Here is a 27986-nt window from a genome sequence, read left to right on the forward strand (position 1 = left end):
TTACTTCATTCCTAAAAAGGAATCAAATGGTCTTTTCTTAGGTTTAAACGAGACATCATTGCAGTTGACATAAATCTCCTCTGTCTGCTCAAGTAATGTTTCTTCTCTTCTTCCTGTGTTCTATGTGCCATGAAAATTTGAACTTTCATAACTGTTACCAGGCTAGAAGAACATTAAAAAATATGAAAAAAAAAGAAACATTCAAGAAATTTTCTTCAAAACAGCTGCAACTTTGATAAAGGAGAAAAATGCCACATTTTCCTCATATGCTGATTTATAATTGGGAAATATTCAACCATCAATTGAATTTTTGTCATTGTGTATGCTACAGATACATTTCAGGTTAAAACATATGAAAAAAGTCTCACTTCGAATGTTTCCCAGCTGTCCTGCATCAGGTGCCTGGTAAAGCATGAGTGGAATGTCCCCTTCCCTTCACATGCACACTACAGATAATAGTGTCTCCTATGTCAATCTTAAAACATGAATTACTCTGAAGTTATTGACCATGCTAACAATTAGTCATGTAATTAAGACAACTTAATGTGACCATGCCCTGATTAACTTGCATGGGAGGAAAGGTGTTTTCTGAAGTAAATGACTAGTCCATAGCCTATGGTCACTAGTAAGAGCTTCATTCTGATAGTGACCCAACAGTCAAAATGAGCCTAATGGAAATGGCATGAGGTCAAATGGCTTTATAAGGATATATTGACAGTGAAGCTCACCATTGGATCATACAGAGGATCATCTGAGAGGATATAAATGGAAAGCCAGACTCACATCCACTATGAAAATGGAATAATTTCATTAAGTACAGCATAACTTCATACCCCAACTTAGAATATGAAGAGACAAGGCAGAAGCAGTGAAATTGTCTCAGTTTTCCACTTCTGAAGGCCTTGAATAGGATTATTTAAGGGGGGAGGGGAGAGGGGGAAGAAGAGAGGGAGGGAAGCAGGGTTAGTGGAAAGAGACTTAGAGCTGCAAAACACTGATTATGACAGTACAAAAAGAAAGAAGCACTGAAGCATCTGTCCCAACAAATTACAGTGAAACTCAATCAGAAAAAAATAGATCAAGACAAAGGTTATCACAGGGTACAGTTATTTGCTTCAGTTTTACAAGTAGTGACTTGAAGAAAATAAATAAATAATACAAATGCACTATAAATGCATCTGTAAAACATTAAAATAACATTCATCAAAAAGGAGTAAATAGCAATAATCACACTTTAAAATACTACATTGTTCCTGTCTATATAGTTTAAGATTAGACTATAAGATTTAAGGGATATAAAGGTCAGATACAGAAGAGAAAGGTGTCAGGAAATATACATTACAAGATATGAGTTAATTCCACCTGCATCTGAGTAGGATATAAATCATCTGAGAAGGCCTCTGTGATCCTTTTCCTCTTCTTTCTGATGACAGACATTCAGTCAGAAAAACAGTGGAGGGAACTGCATCATGCATGATAGTCTACTTCCCATCATGCGTGATAGTCTACTCCAAAATATCTAATTACAGCATACAATGCTGGTATTGCCCACTGAAACCAGTAATTACAATAAAAAAATCCAAGTAATCTTTCCTCTGACTTGCAAACTGTAACATGTATGAGATAAATTGGTGGTGTTTCATAAAAGCCTGGACAGAGAAAAAGAGGCCCTTCAATTCAGGAGCAAATGTGGGAAGCTATTGCCAACAAGTTCCAGATACTGCGGCAGGTGAAGACTTTTTTTCCTGCTCACTCTTTCTTTTCATTGGAAGCAGAGATTCTGGATCACACCAATAGCGTATACTTGGCAAGGAATACAGCCAACTTAGATAATGGTTTAAATGATTAGCTTGGATCCAGCTGTGAAAAAAATTGGAACATCAAATCATACAACAAAAAAATGCTAGAAAATGTAGAAAACCCCAAGATGTCACCTGCCCTCTATGCACAAAGTAGGAAGTCTATGCCTAGGTTTATGTTATTCCTGACAGATTACCTTTGGTGTGAAATTCCAGCTAATACCACTGTGAGCATTTAGCTGACTAAGGAACTTCAGTAAGTCATTTGTTTTTCTAATTTGAAAAATAAGCAGGGATGGGGGGGAGAGACACAACAACATCGACATAAACTGTCATTTCTTTCATAGGCTGTAGAACGGACTAGGTTTTTTCAAGTTTAAAATGTTGGCAAGAAAATTCAGTTTTCACATCTACCTTTTTCCTTTAACTGGTACTGAAGAGGATAGTAGGATGAGCTGTTAACACCTTCATGTTTAACTGCTTCAGTACATTAAGCAAATTGTTTTATTACTCACTTTTTGTGATAAGCAGTGGTGATGAAGTTCTGTAGAAAAACTAACAGTAAGACAGTAGCAGAAATTCCTCCAGCTATGCTGATGATAAACCATTTGTGATCCCAAGTTACTAAAATACAATAATAATATGGTTAGTATCTTACATAAACCAGCATGAACTTTTTATGACAAAATAAGCTGAAAATCAGTGATCAGGTAGAGACGTTATTTGATGGCAGCTCATGCTCAATATTCAGACCTCACAACCATTTCCTCATTTCTAAAACAGTGTTTTAGAATTTTGTTTTGCTAAGCTAGTTATTATGATAGCTGTGAAAGGTGAGTGAGCACAGTCAGATGAAAAAATCCTGCTGCCTTGTATACTCCTTTCCTATTCTCTTACCTCTCCTGGTAAGAAAGCATTTCATATATAAGTGACCTGATATATGGATAATAAAAGCACTCTGACTACTTAAGTGAAGGCTATTGTCATTGTAAAAGTTGTCCTTTAAGAGATAACCAACAATCTTGCGATAAGTCTATAAGCAACAAGATACTTTTTAGAGTACCAGGAAGTTCACCTCAGTCCTCAAGAGGATTTCTATTCAGTACTACACACAGCAGTATCAATTATTTTCTGCTCTAATTCAAAAAGAAATCTCTTTGTTTTTTAACAAAAATATTTCCACAGAAATTTCTTCTTTTTATCCACTTTTTTTTAGTAACATATTATTGTACATGCTTTGATGATGGAAGTCAGGAAACCCACCCTATTTGTTCTTGCCTAAGCAAAAATAATTTCTTTGAGAACTACAACCACGCAGGAAAAGTTACATTTACAGTAAGTTTGCTTAAAATGCATTGATTTCTTCAGTATGGAGTCACATCTTCAAATGAAGCTAAGGAGCAACTAGGCTTTAAAAGATTTGATAACTAAAGGGTAGAGACAGGCAAGACAACGGCCTGTAGTTATAAGTCAATATATTCTTGCAGTGCCTAAGTCTGTGGAGTGGTGATGTGATATTATTCTCATTTTTGGGGTGAAAAAGCTGGGGGAAAGAACAGAGGTACTATACTCAAAGTCACACAGGAAGCCATGACCCAAGTCCTCAGTACAGTTATCATGCTTTCAAAATTCCCCAACCAAGAGTGATCTAGGCCTTCCGGATAACTGTCCCCAGTTTATATACTGGGTATGACGAGCTGTGGTATGGAATATCTCTTTGGTCTTTTTGGGTCAGGTGTCCTGTCTCTGCTTCCTCCTGGCTTCCTCTCTTCCCTGGCAGAGCATGAGACTCAGGAAGTCCTTGGTCAGAGTAAGCATTACTGAGCAGCAACTAAAACCATCTGTGTCATCAGCGCTGTTCCCAGGCTGAAAGTCAAAACTACAGCACTGCAGCAGCTACTAAGAAGGAGAAAACTGATTGCTACTGCTGAACCCAGGGCAGGACTGTAGTCCCAGCTAACCAGCTGCTGAGCCATCACCACGTTGTTTCTTGCTGGAATCAAAAAGGTTCACAGCTTCTTATCTGGCTATCTTGAGTAGCAGCTGAGACATGCTCAGGTACACATCTTTAGTATTAATGTGCTCATTGAAAAAGATAAAAAAAATAATACTGAATACAGAAAAGTCTTATCCTTGTATTACGATGTTATTTTACTGGAAAGAAAAAAGAAACAAAATTCTCCCAGAAGATTACGCTGATGAAGGTATGTGACACAACAGAGAAGGCTGCCTGATAGCAAAAAGTTATGTCTTCTGTATTATAACCACATAAGAAATCATTCTACTACCAGCATGTTTTCATCTGCTGTGTACTTAAAATGACAGGATAGTGCATATAATTATGATCAAATTCAGGAAAGATTTTATCTTTTTCCAGGTATTCAGTCACCTGCCACAGAACATCATTATCTCTGCCATGAGTACTTAAGGACAAAACATCCTGTATTCATGGAGAGAAAAATTTAAAATCTTATATTTTATCATCAAGGATGGGTGAATCTGGATAGAGTTCCATACTGCAGCAGCATCCCCATCCTTCACTCCAGACTTAGTTTTCCTGAATTTTCACCCTCAGCTTTATCAGGTTAAGATAATCATCTAGGAGTTAACGAGTTTGAGAGATGGGATTATCAGCTGTCAGTTAGATTTGGATTTAAAAAATCATTAGATTTTATTATTTTTTAGAACTGACAGCTCAAAGCCCTTTCGCCTTTTCTCATTTGAAGTGAGCAAAGCCTTCCTGAAGCATTTGTTTTCTTTAACTACATAAAACCTCTTGTAATTACAGACTTTAATGTAACATTCAAAAGTTTGCAGAAACACGTCAGAGGCTTGTCATGTCTCTCTTTAGTTCTTGTGTTCTCATCAAAGGTGGCATGCTGATGGCAGGCTATTAAGTGTATTTTCAGCATCAGTTCAATTTCTGTTAAGTATTAGACAATGTGTCTCTCTTTCTGCCATCTTGGCTCTTTATATGTACATATGTATATATATATAAAATTTCAATACATATATATATAGTGATTTTTTTTTTGCAGGAAGGTTTTTGACCTTCAGTGCACTGACTGGTTTTGAGGAAGAAGCACTGATAGGCCAGATAGCAATTTGTTTTAACAAGAGATTTGAACTCACTGTAAAGATCTGCATGTAGTTTGTCACATGCCTTGCTGGACTGGCACATATGGTATGCTAACTAGACATCTGAAATAGTTTTGGCCAAATCTTGAAGGCAGAAATCCAGCATGAATGCATTCATGCTCAGAGATAGGTGATTTGTTGAGTAGAGACCCACAGCATGCTCTGGTATCTTGTGTTCACACTGAATGAATTCATGAGGGAAGAAGGAAGTTAATTTCACTCCTACCCTGATTGTCCCCACCACCAACTGTAGCCTTATCTTCTGTTTCCTGTGGCACAGAAGTGCTGCTGTTTCCTTCCAACTCAGAAGGACATAGATAACCCTCAATAACCAGACAAGTAGTAGCCTGCTTTTCATCTGCTGCTGCGAAGACCATACTGGGTGTTGTTGAAAATCATTTGAAGGCAGTCACCATGGGTTCACAAAGGGAAAGTCCTGTCCAACTAATGTGATAACCTTTTATTATAGTAAGGTAACCAGCCGAATGGATGAAGAGAACAAGTGCAGGATTCTACATCCAAGACAGAGTAACACCAGGCATGAGTATAAACTGGAAGAGAAGTGGCAGGAGAGCAGCCCTGCAGAAAGGGATCAGACAGTACTTGTCAGCAGCAGTCTCAACAGGAGTCAGCAGCCAAAAAGACAAATAACAACACAGGCAGCCAGTCAGAAGAGGTGATTTTATCTCTGTTTTCAGCATTGTTGCAGCCTCACTTTGAGCACTATGTACAGATCTGGGCCCCACAATTTAAGGGTATTAAGGTATTTGATTAAGATGTCCAGAGGAGGGCAACAAAGCTGCTGAGAAGGTTAGTACAAGCCATAATGTAATTCTGACCCTAAATATATATTTAAATACAAGCACCACACATTTTTCAGACCTAGTGGAAACACACAGCAGCACAAGATGTTTCTATTTTACTTTGTCTAAGAGAGCTTGCTATCCCACTTGCTACTGAAGCAAGAAAAACCTAATTACATCTTTATAAAAATGGCTGAGTCTTCAGGAAGGAACAAGCATTCCTTTTTCAACTCTGCTAACTTTTCAGTTTTTTCATATGGTATCTCACCTTCTTTCCCAGTCATCTATCAAAACAATACATGGATTGTCTGTTTCTTTCATTCAAAAATATACTAAAAAAAATCTAATAAAAGGAAAAGGCAAGGTAAGTAAAAATCAGAAATAGGTTTAGGTGTGGAATCTGGTAACATGACCAATCTCCATATTATTAGAATTTTTAGTGGGATAGAATGGATGAACTTAATGATAATGAAAGCATCTTGCGATTTTACCTTCACTCATGTTGAAAAATGTTAAATGCAGCATGCTGACTTCTACTGATACAACTACAAGAATAGTTCAGGCTTTCCTGACATTTGAATACCTTTTCCCTCCTCTCTTCCTTTTTTCTTCACAGGAATACCATGCTGGTTTTCCTTGCAAAAACACATTCACCTACAGACAAGAGGCAATCTACTTCTTTCTACAATACCACCTCTCAGAATCTGCAGGTTTAGTACTATTACCAGCTCTGCAAACAATCCTGCGCTCTTATTTCTACTGCCTGTCAGCCAAGATTCCTCCTCTTCAGACATTCTTGGGGTCTCTCAAAAAATATTAATAATAAAAAAGTTTCTTTTCATTTACTTTCTCTCTACCTAATCAGAATTTTCTGTATTACTGTTTACAGTGCAGCTATTGTCCCAACTCCTAGACTCAGTATTTCAAAACATCTCTGGAACTGGATAAGGCAAGAAGATTTGCAGTACACATACAGAATCACACTGACAGACTACAAAAATTGGAGGAGTTTGGTAGCAAATCCAAGCTCTTGTGTGGCTTAACTGTAATGCTAAGCCAAAGAAAATGATGTGACTGAATTGACAGAACATACACAAAGAACTAGCATAGCAGATTTCTGTCAGCACTTGCTTTATTCAAGCCACAGCTGTTGCATCAACCAAAGGCACTCATGAGTTTGTGAGAGACTTCACTGGCTATGGCACACATTGTGGAGGGAGCTGGAGCCTGGCCTGGTGCTTCTCTCCCCTTAGTGTTTCTCCATATCTCACTGCAAATATTGTGTCATGAAACATTTCAAACGTTAAAGAGAAATAATTGGAAATCCTTGAGACTTCACTTCTTTTAAGTTAGTGAAAATTCAACAAAACCCACCTCATAATGTCAAATGAGGGCTTAAAGGGGAGACAAGGGAGTGATTTGTGAATCAGGCTGTACTTCAGCTTCTGCAATGATTTTATACTTTTTTTTTCCTTCAATAAACAGGCATAATAACTATGCTGGCATTGCTGAAACAAAACATTATAAATAGAATCTGTTTCATGAGCAAAAGAAGCATGGAAACTAAACTCTTCCTGAAATAAAATTGTTTGTGTAGGTAGTTCTGGTAATTCTTTAAATTACTGTGCTGCTTGCAACTCATATGCTTTCATTTTGGTATGAGAAGCACTTGGAATAAACAGAAAATATTTCTATTACTCTACAATTTGAATATGCTTGATTATACCAATATAGTAAATATTTTGAAATTTAAATGTTTAAAATTGCCGAAGGTGAGAGGAATTTTTATCCTGATGCCTCTTTCTTTATGGCATTCTGCTCAATTTCATGGACTTTTGTGGTCAAGGATCAAGAGTAAAGCAGATCAACATTTTTTCCCAAGCACATTCTCCACTTCTCAATTAACCATATTGCAGATTAAGCATATTCTGAAGTTTTATACCTGCTGCTACAGCTCTTAGATATGTCTACCAACACTCATGTATTACCAGGAGCAAGACAGTATACCAAAAGCTGGACTGAATACTGCAACAGAATAAGGACCAGGGCAGAACAATGTCGTGGTTTAAGCTCAGCTAGCAACCCAGAATCACAGAATCCCAAGGGTTGAAAGGGACCATCTAGTCCAACCCCCCTGCAAGAGCAGGGTAACCTAGAGTACATCACACAGGAACTTGTCCAGGTGGGCCTTGAATATCTCCAACGTAGGAGACTCCACAACCCCCCTGGGCAACCTGTTCCAGTGCTCTGTCACTCTTACAGTAAAGAAGTTCTTCCTGATGTTAACGTGGATCCTCCTATGCTCCAGTTTACACCCATTCCCCCTTGTCCTATCACTGGATATCACTGAAAAAAGCCTAGCTCCCTCATCCTGACACCCACCCTTTACATATTTGTGAACACTGATGAGGTCACCCCTCAGTCTCCTCCAAGCTAAAGTGACCCACCTCCCTTAGCCTCTCCTCATCGATTTATAGATGTCCATATTGCATAGCTGATCCCTAACCCAATCCTCATCTGCCAAAGCAAACTCCTCCTTTGTCCTGACTCCTTCTGGGGCTATAGGAATCTGGGACACCCAGGGAGAGTCTGCAGGAATAAAGACAGAGGCAAAGAAGGCATTCAGCACCTCTGCCTTCTTTATATCCTCTGTCTCCAGGGCACCCACCTCATTCAGCAGTGGGCTTATATTGCCTCTTGTGTTAGCTTTATCTGCTATGTATTTGAAGAAACCCTTTCTATTGTCCTTAACCCAACTAGCAAGATTAAGTTCCAAGGAGGCCTTAGCTATCCTAATTGCCTCCCTACATCCTCTAACAACTGTCCTATATTCCTCCCAGGTGGCCAGCCCCTCTTTCCATAATCCATAGATTCTCTTTTTCCACTTGAGTTTGCCCAGCAGTTCCTTGTTTAACCACGCTGGTCTCTTAGCTCCCTTACTTGATTTTCTGCCCATTGGGACACTCTGATCCTGAGCTTGGAAGAAGTGGTCCTTGAGTGCTGACCACCACACAGCCGTTCACTCACTCCCCCTCTTTCTCACCCCACTCCCAGAGGGATGGAAGGGAGAATCCAAAGAATGTAGCTCCCACAGGCTGAGATTAGAACAGTCTAGTAACTAAAGTATAACACAAACCACTACTGCTACCACCAACAATAATAATGATAATGAAAATAACAAGGGAAGAGAACACAACCGCTCACCACCTGCCAACTGATACCCAACCGAGCAGTGATCTAGGCCTTCCGGATAACTGTCCCCAGTTTATATACTGGGTATGACGAGCTGTGGTATGGAATACCTCTTTGGCTAGTTTGGGTCAGGTGTCCTGTCTCTGCTTCCTCCTGGTTTCCCCTCCTCCCTGAAAGAGCATGAGACTCAGGAAGTCCTTAGTCAGAGTAAACATTACTGAGCAGCAACTAAAAACATTGGTGTTAACAGTGTTGTTCCCAGACTGAAAGTCAAAACCACAGCACTGCAGCAGCTACTAAGAAGGAGAAAAATGACTGCTACTGCTGAACCAGGGACAAACAAAAACTGTATCTTCAAAATACATTATATACAGCAGAACTAAAACTACACGTGAGGACCTAAGCTCCCACTACAATCAAACTGTGACAGTAGTCACAATAAAACCTACTGAGCTTCTCAGTTCCCCCCAGAGAAACTCCTTACAAGAGTAAGGTTGAAGCCAGGATATATTTACATTTTCAGCTGAATGTGCTCTTTGTCTTCATTGGAGGGTAAGTCTTGCCCCTGGGCCCCTGTTGCACTCTGTGCTAACATGGAATTCCCCTCATATCTTCTTTGGGAGAATGCCCTCCTCTCCCTGCAAGCTCATGCAGTCTATCTTCTTCCCAACATCAAAACAGTTTTTCACAAACAGGTCAAGTTCAATAATGAGATCAGATAAGTTTAAACAAGCTTCTTTCTGTGGAAACATGATTAATTGTTAATTTTGCTATCTTTTACATGCTGCTAATTGGAGTATGGTATTATTTAAATTAACCCTCACTAGTTACCAAAGAGTTATTTTATATGGGTGAAAGCATTAATGCCTCAGAAGGTCCTATTGTGAAAACATTTACCACTTCCTCCTTTACTTACCAGCCACAGTAAAAATCATCACATGGGTTTTGTTTCTCCCAGTAGCTACACAGGGGTAAGTTGCAAAGTCAGAGGCTGTAATGTTTGGGATGACAATATTGGAGTTTTCCTGATCAGAACAATCCACCAGTGTATGCTCTTTGAAATCTGAACCAAAGCTTTGCTTTCCCGATGAGCTGCACAGAACAACAATATCTCTTTGATCTGCTTCAATCCTTTCCCACATCACTTGCAGTACTGAATCTCCAATTTTGTAAGGGCAAGTAAAAGCAACGTTTTCTCCTGGCTTGTTAGACACAAGATTGCTTTGTTTCTGAGACTCTCCAAAAACATTTATTGGAAAAAACACAAAAAAAACCCAAAAATGCTTATGCTTCATTCAAGGGAAGTTTAGTATCAATAATTCCTGTACGGCAAATATTGATGAAATTGACTTACAGAAGAAAGATATTCAGAACATTTGAAATACTGAAAAATATATTGATATTGTAAAATATATGTGACTTATTTTTGTGCACATTTAGGCAAAACAATCTTTATGGAACCAGGAGTCTGTGATGACATTGCAAGAAGACTACTTCTGTAAATTTTGGGTACCAGTGTTTTATTAACAGTTTCAGCAAATATTCAACTGCATAAAATATGGGACCAGTCAAATTAAATTTTCAATAGTCTTGTTCTGGTTTCACACTAATTAGAATAAGAAACTGGTTTGATGTGACCCTCAGGACATCCATTAGTAAATTATGTTAAAAGATATTCCAGCCTATGAACTACAATTCTCCCATTCACAAAACTCACCACTTAAATAAAAAAGAATTCTTATCCATTCATCTACTCAGGAAAAACCTGCGTGATAGTCTGGCTGTGGCATGAAAGGAGACTTCCAGACAAATTCAAGCCCCCTACCACATATAAACCATAGGTGCATCTTAACATATTTTTGACTTAAATCCCCATGCTCTGAGTTGTTTTTTTTTTTTAGTAATAGAATCCATTGTTTACAAATTTAATAGAAAAATTAAAAAGTAAAATTAAAAATAAATTTAAAAGCACTTCAATGTAAACACTGGCAATGTTTCTGATATTTAGAGCATTCAATAGTCATTTGGTTTCTAAAGTCAGCTATGTAATGCCTGTACCTCCTAAGTTAAGAGTTTCATCATTTTGAAGACTAATGTTGAAAAAGGTTAATGATCAGAGTGCTTTTCCTACACTGTGAAAAGACTGATCTTTCAAGCTCCTCAATTAGTTTATTTTTTATTAGTTGTCTTTAAGTAAAAAAGGTCACCACTGTGCATTTTTAATGTGTTTGTCTCTACCTATGGCAACAATTGGAAGCACAGAAAATTAAAATTGCTTAGGAAAAACGGCAGTCATTAAAGGCATCAAAATGTGTTTATAAAAGTTTTAAAATGAAGATGTGATCAGATTCATGGGGATGGCTGCAGTAGGACTCTGGGTGGAACTGAATACACTTTAGGACTGAGCTAGCTTTAGATTCTCCTTGATATATTTTATTTTTTTCAAAAACCAAGGGAGTGAATGCTGATAAACTATATTGCTTTGAATGCTGGTAGTGCCAGGGTTGTCTATATCATAGGTACTAAAGAAATCATCATTACAGGGTGGCCTAACTCACCTCCTAAGCTAGGTGCAAAGAGAAGTGGGATTTCATATGGGAAAGCATACTACTGGAAACGTAGGAATAATCCTCCATGTTGACAGGACAGAGAATTCATTGTGGAAATCTCTGACTTCTTAGATTTCTGCAGTCTTCGTAAAATAATGAATGAAAATTCTAGCCTGCAGTTTTTTATTAATGGAACACAGCAGAGAAAACTTACATTACCTCTTCCTTTGGAGACCAAAATTATGGTTAAAACATTGAAATGCTGAAAGACAAAAGGAACTGTGTCTAATGAGTTTATCTAAAAAAAATAAATAATGAACTTGAAGATCCGTTCAGACTGCAACCTACAAGACAGAAAGTTAATGACACACAAGAACAGAAGAGAGATAAATCCACTAAGCTAAGCAGAAGGTACAACACAGTAAAGCTAATTAAATCCTTGGACAGCTTGCCAATGACAGATAAATTTCTATTACAGAAGATGACTGCCAAGGCTGGATAATCATTTAAGATATCATGCTAGTTCAAGCAAGAATTTACTCATGGAAGCCCAAGGATTATTCAAATTACACTAAATGACTACTACAATGGGACTGTACACTTCCAAAATATGCTCCTTGAAGTGCAGTCACTCAAAAGTCAATACATTAGAACAAGTAATATTTTTTATATCTAGAAGAGTCAGATCTGCAGATTGAGATTCAGATCTGCCAGTGAAGAGAAGTAAATGAAAAAGTGATTGAAATCAACTCTCTCTCTTTCATATCACATTCTTAGAGGTCAGATCCTTTCTGCCTGTTCCACTTTCCAGACCACTAAATTCTAGCAACTACGCACATTATGGTAAAACCCATTTTTTCTCTGAGAAGTGTCTTCCTCTTAGGTGTGCAGTCTTTCCTGTTCTCTCCTATGAGCAAGCCCTACTGCTACCCACATTCACCTTAGGAACTTTGAAGTCTCTCCATCCTCTCCTGGGTCTGTCCTTGCTGTCCAAATTATTTCATGCCAATGCCACATTAAACTCCAGGTATTTCTCTTACCTAAAGACATTTTTCAGGGAAATTATGTGTATGATGCTACCTCCCACCTTCCAGCTGATTTCCATCTGACCCAAAGTGCAGCTATCCAGGACTGTATAACAACCAGCCTACTTCCCTGACACTCTGTTATACGTTTGCAAGAAAAATGTACATTACACATATGGTCAGCTGCAAACAAACAGATAAAATATTTCCTACCAAAATAATGAAAATCCCTTCTGTCTTACAATTTATTAATTAACTTTTTGTGGTATATGGACATGGACAGTGGGATTGAGTGTGCCCTCAGCAAGTTTGCCGATGACATCAAGCTATGTGGTTCTGTTGACACGCTGGAGGGAAGGCATGCCATCCAGAGGGACCTTGACATGCTTGTGACGTGGGCTGATGCCAACCTCATGAAGTTTAACCATGACAAGTGCAAGGTCCTACACCTGGGTCGGAGCAATCCTAGGCACAGCTACAGGCTGGGCAGAGAAGAATTTCAGAGCAGCCCTGTGGAGAAGGACTTGGGGGTGTTGGTCGATGAGAAAATGAACATGAGCCAGCAGTGTGCACTCACAGCCTAGAAAGCCAACCGTATCCTGGGCTGCATCAAAAGGAGCATGACCAGCAGGTCAAAGGAGGTGATCCTGACCCTCTACTCTGCTCTTGTGAGACCTCACTTGGGAGTATTGTGTGCAGTTCTGGTGCCCTCAACATAGAAAGGACATGGAACTGTTGGGACAAGTCCAGAGGAGGGCCACGAGGATGATGAGGGGACTGAAGCACCTTTCAAATGAAGACAGGCTGAGAAAGTTGGAGCTGTTCAGCTTGGAGAAGGCTGCGTGGAGACCTCATAGCAGCCTTCCAGTATCTGAAGGGGGCCTATAAAGACGCTGGTGAGGGACTCTTCATTAGGGATTGTAGTGATAGGACAAGGGGTAATGGGTTAAAGCTTAAACAGGGGAGGTTTAGATTGGACAGAAGGAAGAAATTCTTTACTGTGAGGGTGGTGAGGTACTGGAATGGGTTGCCCAGGGAGGTTGTGAATGCTCTGCCCCTGGCAGTGTTCAAGGCCAGGTTGGACAGAGCTTTGGGTGATATGGTTTAGTGTGAGGTGTCTCTGCCCATGGCAGGAGGGTTGGAACTAGGTAGTCTTAAGGTCTTTTCCAACCCTAACTATTCTATGATTCTATATTTGCCAAACAATAAATCCTGGCTTCCCAATAATATAAAATATAACATAATGTAGTACACTGTTATAGGCACATTACAAAACTAAGGTTGCCTTGCAATTTCAGTGAAGAATTTGAAGGTACGAATCTTGATATATTTATACAAACTTCTGGCATACAAAAAATAAATAATATGTTAATAGTGAGAGCTATGTACAAAGAGCCACGTTAAAATAGAAACAGGTTTGGTATTCTTGTCTCCCATACATTCTATCACCACCATTTTTAAATGTGGATATCCTGATGGTTTTTTTATTTTTTTGCCTTGCATTTGTACTTTACTTGTCAGTTTGCAGCAATGTTCAGGTATTTCCACTCTCAATAAAAGATGTAAATCCCTTCCCTTTTTACAGCGTGATTCCTTGCACAACTTAAATGATTATGTAGGGCACAAGCAGGGGAGACCTACGTAGTCTAATTAAATGTTCCAAGTACACTAAAGTGTTCCAGGCTTTTGTTTTAAGCGATTGTCCCATTTTATTTTGACACCAGCATCAGCATAGTTCTTTCATCCTCCCTCTCTGTTCAACCACTTTCTTTATTTAGCACCTTCCTGAGCACAGTTTCTTTGCTTTCAGCCTGGTACACGTGGGATGAGAACCTCCTACTCTGAGAAATAATTCTATGGGAAAAAAGCAGACCCACACACCTTCACCCCCGCATACACATGGCTCAAGGTGGCACACAATGTGTGAATATCTAAGAAATGAAAAAAATAATGTACCATTGCATCCGGTAAAAATAGAGGTCCCCTGCCCACCGCTCATTCCAGCCACTGCCACTGCTGCCTGCTCTGCTCCTGCCATGGCCACGTCATCTTGCCTCCTGAATAGAAAATAGGGCAGGTGACAATATTCACTCTAGGTGCATTTGCCTTTGATGAGTGAAGAAGTGCTCTGTGTTTGATATCCTCCCACAACTCTTTTGGTAGGATGGTAAATTTTGCAGTTATTAATATTTCTATCTACCATTAGACATTTAAAGGAGAAGAAAAAAAAGGGAGTTTTCATTTTCTTTAAATACACTATCTTTCAATATTTTTCTTGGAAAACAGATCTTGAAAATATAGAGCTATAAAAGAGTGTAAACCAGCTTCCCAATATTTAAAGGATCAAGCAACTAAACTCAAATTTTGCAGCACAGTAATTGCTGGAATAAAGAAATACTTTTTGAGGAAAAAATAAAATACTGGTGTAGCGATTTTATTTTTTTTGTTTCCTTTCCCTTTCCTGCCCTTGCTGTAAATAATTAAAAGTCAAAATGAATGCTATGTAAAAATTTGATCCCCATTCTTTTGGGTAGAGATTTTCAGATTTTCTACTTTCCAGTTCCAGTCCTATCCGCTTCAATTTCTTTTTCACTTGTCTTCAGCTTGTTTATTCTTTTTTAAAATCAGGTATCTATGACATTTAAAGTGCTGTGCATTGCAAGTTTAACCAGTCCCAGATTTATCATTTTACACAAGGTTCAAGAATTCCACTCTGGACAACACATAAATCTCATACATTCCTCCTCGTTTAAAAATGTTTATGAAGAAACCAATATTCATACTTCTAAATCTAGTTCTGCAATTTCAGAAAGGCTAAATTCAACACAGTAAAATAAAATGTACAGAAACACTCTCTAGCTTAACATGTTTCTGCATCTCTGTTGAGGCTTAAAGCTTAGCAGAGGTTAAGTACTGTCAGAGCTGGATTTATACAAAGAGTGTTGCACCAACACAATATTCTTCTTCTGCCTACAATAAGAAGTGAGAAATCAAACTGCAGATGAAAAGGAGGCTTAAACTTTTATGAAGATGAACTTTCTCAGGAGCTCTTCTTTGCACCAAGAAAATAAATTTTCAGGTAAGGAAATACTTCAAGAATGACCCCTTTACCCTTCCTGAATATGCTAAATATGGAATTATATCTAGCTCCTAAACTAATGTCTTCCAACTGTATTAGGATATAGCACATGGTTTTGTTGAGTTTCTAAAAGAACTGGTTTTCCTGTTTTAGGATGAGACCCAGAAACGAGGATGTACAGCTATTGAATAAGTTAGAACAGTAAGATCTTAATTTCTGATGAGCCACTGACACTTGTTCTACAGTTGAACTCAGAAACCAGGAGCACTGCTGTGTTTGAAAAGAATGCATTTTTCTAATAGCAACTATTTGGATCATAAAAGCGAAATTAAAAGTATTAATGCCCCTATATCTTTAAAGCATCCCTTTAAATATATGTTAAATTATAGTGCAACAGTTTCGTGAATTTTTCAGTACCAATTATGAATTCTGCATGGTCTTCACATGCAATTGTAATTCACTTACCAACTGAACTTTGTTTAGGTATATTCCATTGCTCTTCATTTTTATTTTACTCTTTTAAGCTGAACTTACCCAGAGTGAAGGTAAAGGGAAAAACCAAAGAGAGGGAGAGAGAGAGTACAGTGCTAAAAAGAGTGAGAAAAATGGCATGCTTTCTTCAGTATAAATATTCATAAACTTCCAGCAAAGAGAATTTGGTTGTTGGGAAGAAGTCATGTGATGAAAGTATATAATGCATTATGTCAAGATTCTGCTGCAGGACAGTTTTGAAGATATGAGAGGTCAGAATATCAGATTTTCATTCTCTAGGAATATCTTCAATTCAGGATGAAGGGAATTTCCCAGCAATAGGAGTTCAATATACAGACAGGAGTGACACAGTCCGTCTCAGCCTTCACTTTGTATAAATAACCCATATTGTCTCACGGTGGATGAAGAGAAATGTTATACTGAGAAACTGCATGTCGCAGCATGTGTATGTGTGTGCATATGTGCTTACCTGCTCATGTCTTCCATGATGCTTCTGAGGGCTGGACTTTAGCCAGGGCAGAGCATATCATGTTTTAAGCCATACAGAAGAAAAAAGGTAGGGAGGGAAAAGGTGTGAAGAACCAAACTGGATCCTAAGGACAGCTATTCAAGCCAACATTTCTCAGGAGGGAAAGACATGGGTGTCACAACAATGGACAGGGCACACAAGCAAGTGGCCCAGCTGCAGAAGCATTGTAACTAAAGCTCAGGAGTGAAGCATAAGGATGCACCGTGGGAAATTTCTGCCCTGCATCTCAGATCCTAGTTGTTACTTTTAAGATACAGTTTTATGGATTTAAAATATATTGGAGAAGAGGGAAAGATACATTTTATTTCATAGATTTATCAGGCAGCTTTGTAACAGGTAAGAAAATTGAAGAAATCAAATGTTTCTTTTCCATTTATTTTTGTCCTTATTAAGTTATAAACTATATTCCTGGTCTGACAAGCCAGCTGAAAGAAGCATACATCATTAGAAATACAAGCAGCAGAAATAAGTTCTGCAGATAATAACATTTCAGAAATTAAAATATTAATCACCTCTTAGTTATTTCTTTTACAGTATTTGGAAGTTGAACTATTTGAATCTGTAATTCTGTTTACCTTCTGCTTTTCACCTATCTCTGTTAATTCCATAACCTATCATATATTTCCCCAAATAAAATATTATTCAGTCTGTCTTATATAAATTAATAATATCATCTCCTAAATTTGGAATGTTTTAAAGCTGTCACTGTATGTTTTCCATTTCCCTTTGCAATTGTATCCTGTAATGATTTCCACATTCCATTATCTCAAAATTTTATACATCACTTTTACACTGAGAAGCAAAACTCAAAGTTATAAAATGCTTGTATTGGTTTAACTACTGGGTATTACAGTAGCTATGGTTGATACTAGAGGAAATACCATACTCCAGTAAATCTATATTTCACATCTATATTAGCAGTGGCATAGAATAGCTGAGAGGATGAAGTAAGTATTTTTGGCTTATAGATGTTGTGGGATACTTGCACTCCCAACCCCCCCCCCCCCAAAAAAAAAAAATTAGCCCACTAGATCCAACCACAGGTAAGTTCTGACTTCCCTACCTGCACCCATTTGTGCTTAGATAGTAATTCAAGGCTTCTCCCAGGTCAGCTGCCCCTGCTTCCAACCCATCTATGCTTCCTTTTAACACTTGAGTTTAGTTAGGAGGTTCTTGTCCATCTATGGTTGTGTTCCAGTATTTTTGCTTGATTTTCTGCTTGTCTGGATGGACAATTGGAGGACATTTCCATTGAAAATCTTTTCTCCGTTACCCTTGGGATTCTTTCACGAAGATCCCTGAACGGGTCAAACTCTGCTCTTCTGAAGTCCAGGGTTGTGATCCCACTTATTTTTATCCCCGCTTTTGGGATCATGAGCTATACTACACAGTGAAGCTTGCCCCTGATCTTCACAACCCTACAAGTTCCTCCTTTTGTAAGTCACAACCTGAGCAGAGTGCCTCCTCTCTTCAGCTACTTAATCACATAGTTATCATTAGTGCACTCCAGGAACCTACCAGATAGATTGTGACCTGCTGTGTTGCTCCTCTATAGTTAGCAAGTGGTTGAACTCTCCAGTGAGGACCACAAAATGTGAAGCTTCTTCCACTTTTCAGGTCTTATCTATATCAGGCCTGTGGATGGATTTTTAGCAAAGAATGGCTATTCCGAATCTATACATGAAATTATCCATACGTTGAAAGATAGTGTGATGAAGTTAAGGGAAGATGATAAAGACTGGCTATCATCACTTTTTTTCTGCTGGGATATAACTGGATGGTTATTAGTCTTGGCCAAAGGAGGATTGATTTTGTTGCTTGTCTTTTTTGACATTATCTTTATTGCACCTTGTTTGTTACAATGTATTCAACATATGACAATGAATGCTATGAAGCGTGTTTGGCTTGTGCAACAAGAAAAAGGAGCTGATGTGGATAGCTTTTTAGCAAAGAATGGCCATATTCCCAAGTCAAAAAGTGCCTATGTGGAATTCTACTTGAACCAAAAATAAAGGACGTGGGTAAGGAAGCAAGAGTAACAGTGCAAGCAAGATAAGAAGAAATTGGAATGTGCTAAGATACAAACTAGTGAACTGTTAGCAAGTTTTAAAGGTTAGGTTCCCATGCTCTTATTTGACCAATTGTATATTAGTATACTACAAGAGTATGTATCCAATCATAATACACCAAGTTATTGTAAGCAGATGCAGATAACAGTATAAAAAGGATAGATGCTTTATAGTAAATGGCTTTTGTCTGATCACACTGATGTCTGACTAAGTCCATTACTGCAGCACAGGCCCGATTACCCTGATCAGGCAGTCAGTATCAGACATCCACCACAACATCACCTATGTTAACCTACCTGCTAATCTTTACCTATGAGTTCTTGGCTGGTTCATCATCCATCCCCCGACAGAACTTCACGCATTTCTACTGCTCTCTCACATGAAGGGCAGCTCTCCTTCCCTATTGTCCTAAACTGTCCGTCTTAAAGAACCCATATCCAGTTATTGCAGCACACATGTGAGCCATCCTATTGTGCCTCTGTGATCCAAATGAGATCATAGCCCTGCAATTGCATATAGAGCTCTAATTCCTTGTATGTTTCCCATGCTGTGTTCACTGGTGTACAGACATTTCATATAATCATCCATTCATGCTTATTTCCCAGGAATTAATTCCCAACTCAGTGTGTCCACTTAGCATTCCCTCATTTTTGTAGACATACTTGGAATGGTCACATTGTGCCCTGATTTGTTTTTTTTTTCAGGATATTGACTGTCTATATAATGCCATGCCACTTGCTTGGCAGCCCAGTCCACTTCCTTGCTCACTAATGGGTTGTTATCTCACTTTCCTGTTAAAGCTCCTGTCACCAGCCTATCGACAAGGACATTTTTTTCCCCATGTGATTAGGTGGATCCTGTCTCTTCCTGGCAGTTCTTGATCATCAGGAAGTTCTCTAAAAAGGTAACACCTTGCCATTGACACCAGCAAGGCGACTGGATCTTGACCTATGGAATCCACCCCCTCTTACCAAAGATTTTCCCTTCTTCAGCAGGATCAAGGAGAAACCACCTAAGCCTCCCATTCCTTGATCTCCACCTCCAACACCATGTAGTCATGCCTGATGTGCTCCAGGTCTCTCCTGGACTTGTATTTTGTGTACATATGAAGAAGCAACAAAGGTGAGGAGTCTGAGGACTGGGCAAGGCTTGGCAGTCTCACTGCAGCATCCTAGAGTCTACCCTGCAAGCAGCATATCTCCTTAGACAGTAAGTTGGGTCAGCGGCTGAACAATGAGAGTCATCCCCAAATTATCACACAACAGCAAGTCAGTTAATAGCTATAGTAACAAGCTGACACACAATGCATGTTCATCAAAACAGCGCTCTAAGGGAACATATAAAACAACTCTTCTAATTTTATCTTATTTTGTTAAAAACAAAGCAGTCCTCATGGGTACAGATTGCTACAATTTTTTCCTTAATGTGGCATATTCTGATGCAAACAAAATAACCAAGAGTACAAAAAAGCATCATTAGTCTTAGTAACTAGCTGAACATTCAAAATAATAAAGAAGAAAAAGAAGAAAAGAGGAAGAAAAAAAGAGGAAAAAAAAACAAAAAAAACAGGGTTGAATAAAAGGATCTGGATGCTCTGGTTGCCAGCCAAATAGAATCAAAAATGTTAGTGCATTATCTGTTTCTAAAAGACAAATTTTCTCAGGTGACAACAGTCATATACAAGACAAAGGATGCACTAGTCTGCATCATTTAGCAATGGTAAGACCTTAGATGAAACATGATGCTTCATTCTATGTATCTTACCTTAATCAGGTTATATGCAAACTGGAGAAAACTCCTATGAGAATAAGAATGATGAAACTTAGAATCGTGAATTAAGAAGAAAAGTTAAAAAAGAGTTGTGTTTGTTTAGTACAAAGTGATTCAGAGAAAATTCCAGGAACAAACTTGCCAACAAAATTTTCAAGCTGACAAGCAGGTATTCTGCATTGCGGCAGTGGGAGACACGGGGGATAGCTCCTTCTAACATGTGTCCCCGTATTGCTACACAAGCCGTCCTTATATAGCCACTGGACACACATACATATTCATGAGGCTATGTATAGATTACATTATTTTCCAGAAAGTTCCTCGTGTGCATACAAAAATGCGGTGCTGGTCTCTGAGGGTTGTTTACTTCTTCCAACATCCTTCATCACTTCTGGCAGCCTTTGAAGCATGTGCAGTAGATGCTTATACCAGTTTAATTGGTTCGTTAGCATCAGAGACATGATAATCCTCCTGTCCTCCTACTTATCAGGTAGTTTAACTGTAGTCCATACTGGACACCTGCCATTCCCAGATACTCCTTATCCCTACACCCTGTTTTTCTATCCTGTTTCTCTTACACTCATTTTGTACTAAGGTAATAAGGACCTAAATCTATATCAACTACAATGGTTTATCTTGTACAAGAATTCTCAGTACATTCTTCAACTGTACTCTATTTCTTTTCTCTGCGTATCATGCACCTCAGTAATTTTCCATTGCTATTGTTACAAAGCCATCAAACTTAACATTACTTAGAACTGATTCTATATTTCATTTTGTAATGTTGTGCCCCCTTGTCTCAAAAGGGATGACTGAAGACTGGAAACATGAGAGCCTTCCCTTTTTTTTCAAAGGAAAGACTACAGTGAATTATTAAATAATTATTTTTAAACAAGAGCTATCTGGGTTAGATAAATTGGGGAAAAAAATCTCCTTCTAAGGCTGGTTAAACACTAGAATGACTACACTTGAGTTTTATGCATGTGTTTCCAACATGGGAACCAGTCAGGGATGATACAGATACGTTTATCCTGCCTCAGAACACAGAAATGGATATTAATTTCAAATGTCTCTTCCAGTCTGAGTTTTCCACAATTCCATAATTCCTTTTGATCTAAGCTTTTTCTTCAGAAAGTAAAAGGAGATACCTACTCTGCTCCCAACACAGCTGGTTTGGGTTTGGCTTTTTTTCCCCCTCATCTATTACACCTAAGGGGCATGCAATCCTAAATTCATCACAGAAGATAAAAAGTAAGAAAAGCGGCATTTAAGAGGTCAATAATCACAGCAGAGGTGTGAAGAAGGCAGTTTCACTTGCCTATATCTTCTTGATTTCTAATTAGGTGCTGACAATGTGGTTGACACTGTACAAGATGCAGAGAGACTACTTGCTCTGGGGAGCTCAGTGTCTAAGAGCCAAAGAATGAAGATCCCTTAGGATTAGTTCTTGTTTCCATGTGCTTTAAAGGGTTGATAATTTTTCGCTGTTAGACCTATGAATCACATTCTAAATTGAGACAGAGATAAATAGAAAGCAAGCTATTTCAGGTGAATAGGGACTTGAAAAAAATCTAGGCAACGTGCTGCTTTTGGCAGGCAGAAGAATATTAATATAGAAGTAAGTGCTGAGTGGCATGGATATCATCACACTAGCTAAGAATAGAAAAGCTCTGTCTCTGCTATCACAGAAGAGGTTGATCACTCTATTTAAAATAAGGGAGTACTTCATGGTACATCTGGCATTTAAATACTCTATTAATGAACTTCCATTCTTGTTCAGAGTTGCTAGCAAAATATATCCCCTGAGCAAATGGTCCATTGTTACTGATTGACAGAAACACAAATTTACTCATGAATTAAAAAAAGAAAAAGAAAGAAAATTTCCAATCATAGAGCAGTGACACCCCCCCCCCCCAGCCAATTATGCAACTCTCCATAATTCACATAATGGGTGTAAAAGTCACTAAGAGGATCAGAAGTATATTTCTCATTCTATTCCAAGCATAGCAAGGGAATTTTTAAATCAAACTAGTATTAATTTTAACATTTAACTGAAATAAAATGCCTGAAAAAATAAACATACTTTTCAAAATATACAGAAATTTATGTTAGAATTCAATAGTTTTGAAAGACATACAAACAAATTCAGGACAAAAATATTTCAGTCAATTTTAACTGCATCCATTTTTTATGTAAATAAACATACAACACTGCTCTGTCATAAAGGCCAGCCTTCAAATAAACAGGTTATATATATCACATAATTTTCTACTGCTGAAGACTTCTGACTTTCCGTCTAGATGTTTAACAAAGACATAGTCTATGGGCATAGAACGATATAATTTTATGATCTGATCTCTCTAATGATGTTTATTACATTCTATATTTTAAGTTAAATTTACATTGTAAATTTGTCTATCATGTATTTTAGGATTGCTGATCTAACTTCAACTGATTGAGTTCTGCATCACAAAGCTAATTTACTTTGCTTCTAAGACAGCTTTTGCCTACACTCAATGAACACTGATTCTGTTAAATTTAAAATAATGTTTTAATTATACATTTCAATGGAAACAACACCTTCTAATCCAGGGCTTGCAACATTTTAATGAAATGCAAGCTAGAGAACTATTAATAAGGCCAAGTAGTCTGGGAGGATGTGTGAAGCCCACGAAGCCAGATGTACATATCAAGACTTCTTAAATCAGAATGACTCAGAGGATAACTTGCAGTTATGTGGGAGGCATTAAGACAGTGGTCTGGTAGTGTGCAAAGTATTGCACTGAACTGCAGCCAACAAAGAAATACTTTCATAAGGGCAAGACAGAAAAGGGCAAGATTATCATTACAGGCAATGACAATACAAAACTGAAGACAGGTCTGGAAAATTATTAAAATAAACAAACAGAACTATGACTCAGTTGGCTATAGGTAAGCAAAGATCTGGGCAAACCAGAAAAAGACAAAGGATATAGTGTGAAGAAAGAGGAATTTTGCCAACACTTCTTCCAGTTCCTCTGTAAATGAAGGTAATTCCAATAGCCATTACAAAGTGCTAGAGACTGGAAACCTATCCTTTCTCTGTATACATTTCTTTGTAAAGTTTATAATTCAAAACAAAAGAAAGTAGGCAGAGTTCCTGCTGCTGCTTTACTGCTGTTAGGTACATGGAGAGCAAATGGCAAAATGACACAGCTGAGTAATCTGTTTTGAGTGGCCACCTGGGGTGACAGTTAAACATGCACCTCCATGCACTCCTGCCCAATGGACTGATGGAGTACACTGCTCTCTCAATGCTTCTTCATTTGAAAGTAAAATTACAACACCTGCAGCTTTGAATGCTTTCTCTTAGAGGCAGCAAGTGTATAAAATAACATCTTTTTGATGATCAATTTCTGCATGATGTCTCCAAAGCTAATGCTTCCTCTATTAGTAGTGACTTCTGTCTCTGCTCCTCGCTTTCATACTGCATGCAAAATCAGTCTTCAGACATAATCTGTAAACACTCTATATAAGAAACTACAGATCATACTTAAGCTGGTCATGAATGAGAAATAAAGGTGAAATGAAACTATTCCTACATCTTTACATCTTATAAAAAAAGTACAAGTTCTCTCTGAAAGTATGAATTTTGTTTGCTTAGTGAAGGAGTATTTGTGACTCAAAATGTAAGAACATTAAGGGAAAAATCCCCCCTGAATTCTGTTCTGAACACTGTTGGGTGTATGCTCACATTACATGAAAAAAAGAAGCAACAGATTCACCCAGCTGGCAAGTACCTTCCTGTGGGATAGCTAGACTATTCCTTGCCAATATGCTCACGTGTAACAGTGCCAGAACATACTCGAGTTCTTTGCAATTATGGCACACAACTTCAGCACTGCATCCACTTGTAAGACTATCCTGAAGTTGCATGTTAAGTTTCCAAATATGATATCCTGAGTATTACTGCTTTTCTGTCAGTATGTTTCAATAACTGCCAATAAAGGAAGCATGGATAATGGTGTGCTGTCTGAAAGAGTTCTTTCTCACCTATTTCACAGATGTCATAGGAAATCTTTATCCAAAATTTAAAGAAAAAATAATAAAAACATTTTTATTATGCATTCTGATACAGAGCCCACACCTAGCTAAAATAACAACAAAAAAATCACCATAATAATTCCATCAAAAATTGTATATAAGTGGTGATTTATCACTAATTCCAAGGTCTTCCATGTTCCAGTGGTGCAAGGATAGTACACCAAGAAAAGACCTCTATAACCTTCTCTTTCTCTTGGGATCTCAGATCCTTTTGACAGCTCAACCATTGCCTTTCCAAGATGTTGGTTTTTTTTTTTTTTTTACTTTTGTCCCTGCTAGCAAAAGAATCGTCTTCACCCCATATAGACCATGGTGGGGCTGAGCTGTTGATCACCACCCAGGCAGGCGACTAAGCCAAGAGCAGAGTCCTAAATAGAGTCTCTCCAGTATTGTTTTGCCACCTCATACACTGCAAATCACTTGATAACATCTTTAATCATATATGAAACAGTGTAACCAGAGTGGACTTTTTCTTTATAAAGACATCTTTACTATAAAGGGAAATAAACAGGTATTTTGTGAAATATTAACAAAAAGTGCTTAATATTTTTCAAATACTTGACTTTTTTCTTTCAAATACTCGATTTTCTTTTTTCTTCTCTTCCTGTGATCCCAAATTTTTTTAACTGATTGGTCATATAGTTTCAGGCTTGTTAACACTTGAGTTGCTGGATCTAGTGACACTACTGTACTACTGTCACATATTTAATTTGCAATGTAGATTGAAGTTGTAATATTTTATCTTCTCTGATGGTACACTTCTTTTTGGATCAGTGTTTATAAAAAAAATATTTATTGGCATCTATTGATCTATCTTAATAGAATTGTTCTCGAAAACTGCAATTCATTTAATGGGAAAGGATTAAATTTCCTTCAACATTATTATCTCCCTCTGTAGCAGGATTAATTGGTATACTTGAAAAAATGGGGGGTGGAGAGGGTGTGCCTGATGTTCTTTTATGTTTCTGTTTAAGTGTGCTCAAAACAAGACAGAAATCCCATCTACTGAGAATACTGAATCCCACAGTATCATTTTAAAAAGCATACTTCTGGCAACTGATCTATCTTTGTGTGGTATACAGTGTGCTGAAATCTGAAAGTGGATTGTCTAATAAAGGTATTGGACAGAAGGTCAACATCCCACAGGAAAATGACTACCTTGTTTCTTGCATCATTTCAGATTAACCCTAGCCTGTAGATTCAAGAACAAATAGTTGAGATCCGTACTGCCTTGGCCAGGAAAAGGACTTAATAAACTTGCAGATCTCTACTACACTTAACTTTTATGATTTTACAGAAAGTGAACCCTCTGTAACTAAGGACTGAATCAAATAAGAGATTTGTTTTGCCTTTGCTTGTTTCTTTTTGTAATCAACAACCTAAATTTTCAGATCTTAGTTTATCTGAATGCAACAAAAATGTATGTTTCTAATACTTACACCTGAAACAATACTGCGCATAAATGGACTGACAGAGGAAAAGAAACTAAGGAGACACTAATTCAGTAACGTTATTCCTTATATAATAAAAAAGACACCACAGTGAAGCAAGAATGCAGAGGTGCCACTGAAGGGTCACAGTTGAGGTACTCTGACCTGGACTGCAGCATCCTACTCTGAAGGACCTCTATCAGCTCTTTCACTAGCAGGACATTCCCTTTTACATGTGAATGACTGTGAATTGTATGGCTATGCTGATGTGTCACACAGGCAGAAATCTTTTAAATTCCAAACTATCTTACCTAACTAAACAATCCAGGGAGACAGAATAATTTTTTTCAATATAAGGGCTCAATTTCTGATTTGATGAGCAGTAGTTTACTAATAAAATGCTAGCAGATACAAGAAGATAGAGTGGGATTCCTATCTCATCTGTGCCATCAACAAATGTACTGGCTAAAATCAAGTTTCAAAAACTTAGTGGTGCAGGCAGAAACAATGTTGAATTTTTGAAATTCAGGTATGTCCTACAAGAGTCAGGTTTACTGTTTCTTTGTAACATCAAAATGACAGAACTGTAGTTAAAACAAGTTTGAGATGAAGTCTCAGAAGGATCAGGCTAAGAAATGACTGTTACTTTTATCTTCTGGACTTTGAAATGTTAGGAAGTAAATCTGTCTTTCAATCCATTCTTCCCTTTCTGGGAAATACAATAAAATATTGAATGAGGTCTATTTTCACTCTGGAGAATAGGAAAGAGGAACAAATTCTTTCTACATTCACAACACCAAATCAATAAACCAATACACAAAACTAGTTATCTTTTGAAAACTATTCTATCACTTGTACCTAATGATCTTCTAAGGAGTTGTCTTCTGTCAAAGAAACTTCATTATTTGCAGTAGAGTTGCCAGTTGACCAATGCTGATAGACACACATGGCAAAACACTAAAAAAGAGTTCTTTCTCCTTTTACTCATAGAGCTGGAAAAGAGATCATATTGGAGTGATCAGGTAATTACAGAACCTTTGGACATGGATAGCTACACAGAATGTATATGGACATAATTGAATCTTTTTGTTTCCCTCTTCCTTTTTCCATCTTTAAAAAAGTCTCCTTTTTTCTTAAACTTCCCTACTTCTCTCCTTTTTGATGCCACACCATTCCTAAATGGTAATTTTGTTCCTGAACAACCATGTACAGAAGAGCTTCCAGAAAAAAATCAGTCCTAGTTTCAGGCCAGGAATTCCCTCACCATACAACGTAAGAATAAAAATATGGTTAATGGGTTACAAGGTTCATCCCTGTAATTTCATGGGTAGTTGCAATTTCATCCTCTGAAGAGATCCTATAGCTTGTTGAACTGCTATGAGAAACTTGGCCCAACGGAAATATCACCTTTACATTGACCATTAGTATCTAAAGTCTGTCATGTAATACATTGCTGCTGTGACTTGTCAACTCAATTTCCCCTTCTTAACTTCCCACTTCTCTTAAAATTACATTTTGTCAAAGTAATACAATTCTTTTCTGTTGTTCTTTTCCACAGATTAATCCATTTTTGCATGCTATATAATTGAAAAGAAAAATTGCAATACCAGACACTTCCTAAATTGGCATGAGAGATTTACTTACCTGGCAGAACAATTTCTATTACCTTTTCCCAAATGCCATCTGGGTAAGTTACGATGGAGCAAAAGTAAATACCAACATTCTGCAAACTGCTCTTGGAGAAGGATGACTTGTCTTCGCTGGAAGCATTTTAAAAGGAAATTCTTCCATTTTATTTGTCTTCAATATGTATACCATTGATTGGATGAAAGATAGCTATATTTTATGAGTTCCATTAAGTTTCATCCAGGATGCCTGGATTTTTGTGGGTTTTTTTGGATATATGCATTTCAGTTTCACCTTCACAGTAAGTTTTACAGTTGAATCCACAAACTTTCCTTCCACACTGGTTAAAGCACACATAGAAATTCCAATTCAGAATTAACATAATTGAAATTTGAAATTATA

At 37.8% G+C, this 27986-nt stretch overlaps 1 protein-coding gene across 1 annotated transcript; it reads right to left on the reverse strand.

The window, feature by feature from the left end:
• CD226 (CD226 molecule) lies at positions 1-27941 on the reverse strand. The gene is given in 6 exon segments (XM_031052903.2): positions 1-120; positions 1363-1423; positions 2315-2423; positions 9849-10169; positions 27603-27803; positions 27806-27941. Coding segments are annotated over 6 exon segments (948 nt in total).
• Between the last annotated feature and the right edge of the window lie 45 nt (positions 27942-27986).

Source organism: Melopsittacus undulatus, chromosome 1, assembly GCF_012275295.1.
Source record: "Melopsittacus undulatus isolate bMelUnd1 chromosome 1, bMelUnd1.mat.Z, whole genome shotgun sequence".
NCBI classification, from domain to species: domain Eukaryota; kingdom Metazoa; phylum Chordata; class Aves; order Psittaciformes; family Psittaculidae; genus Melopsittacus; species Melopsittacus undulatus.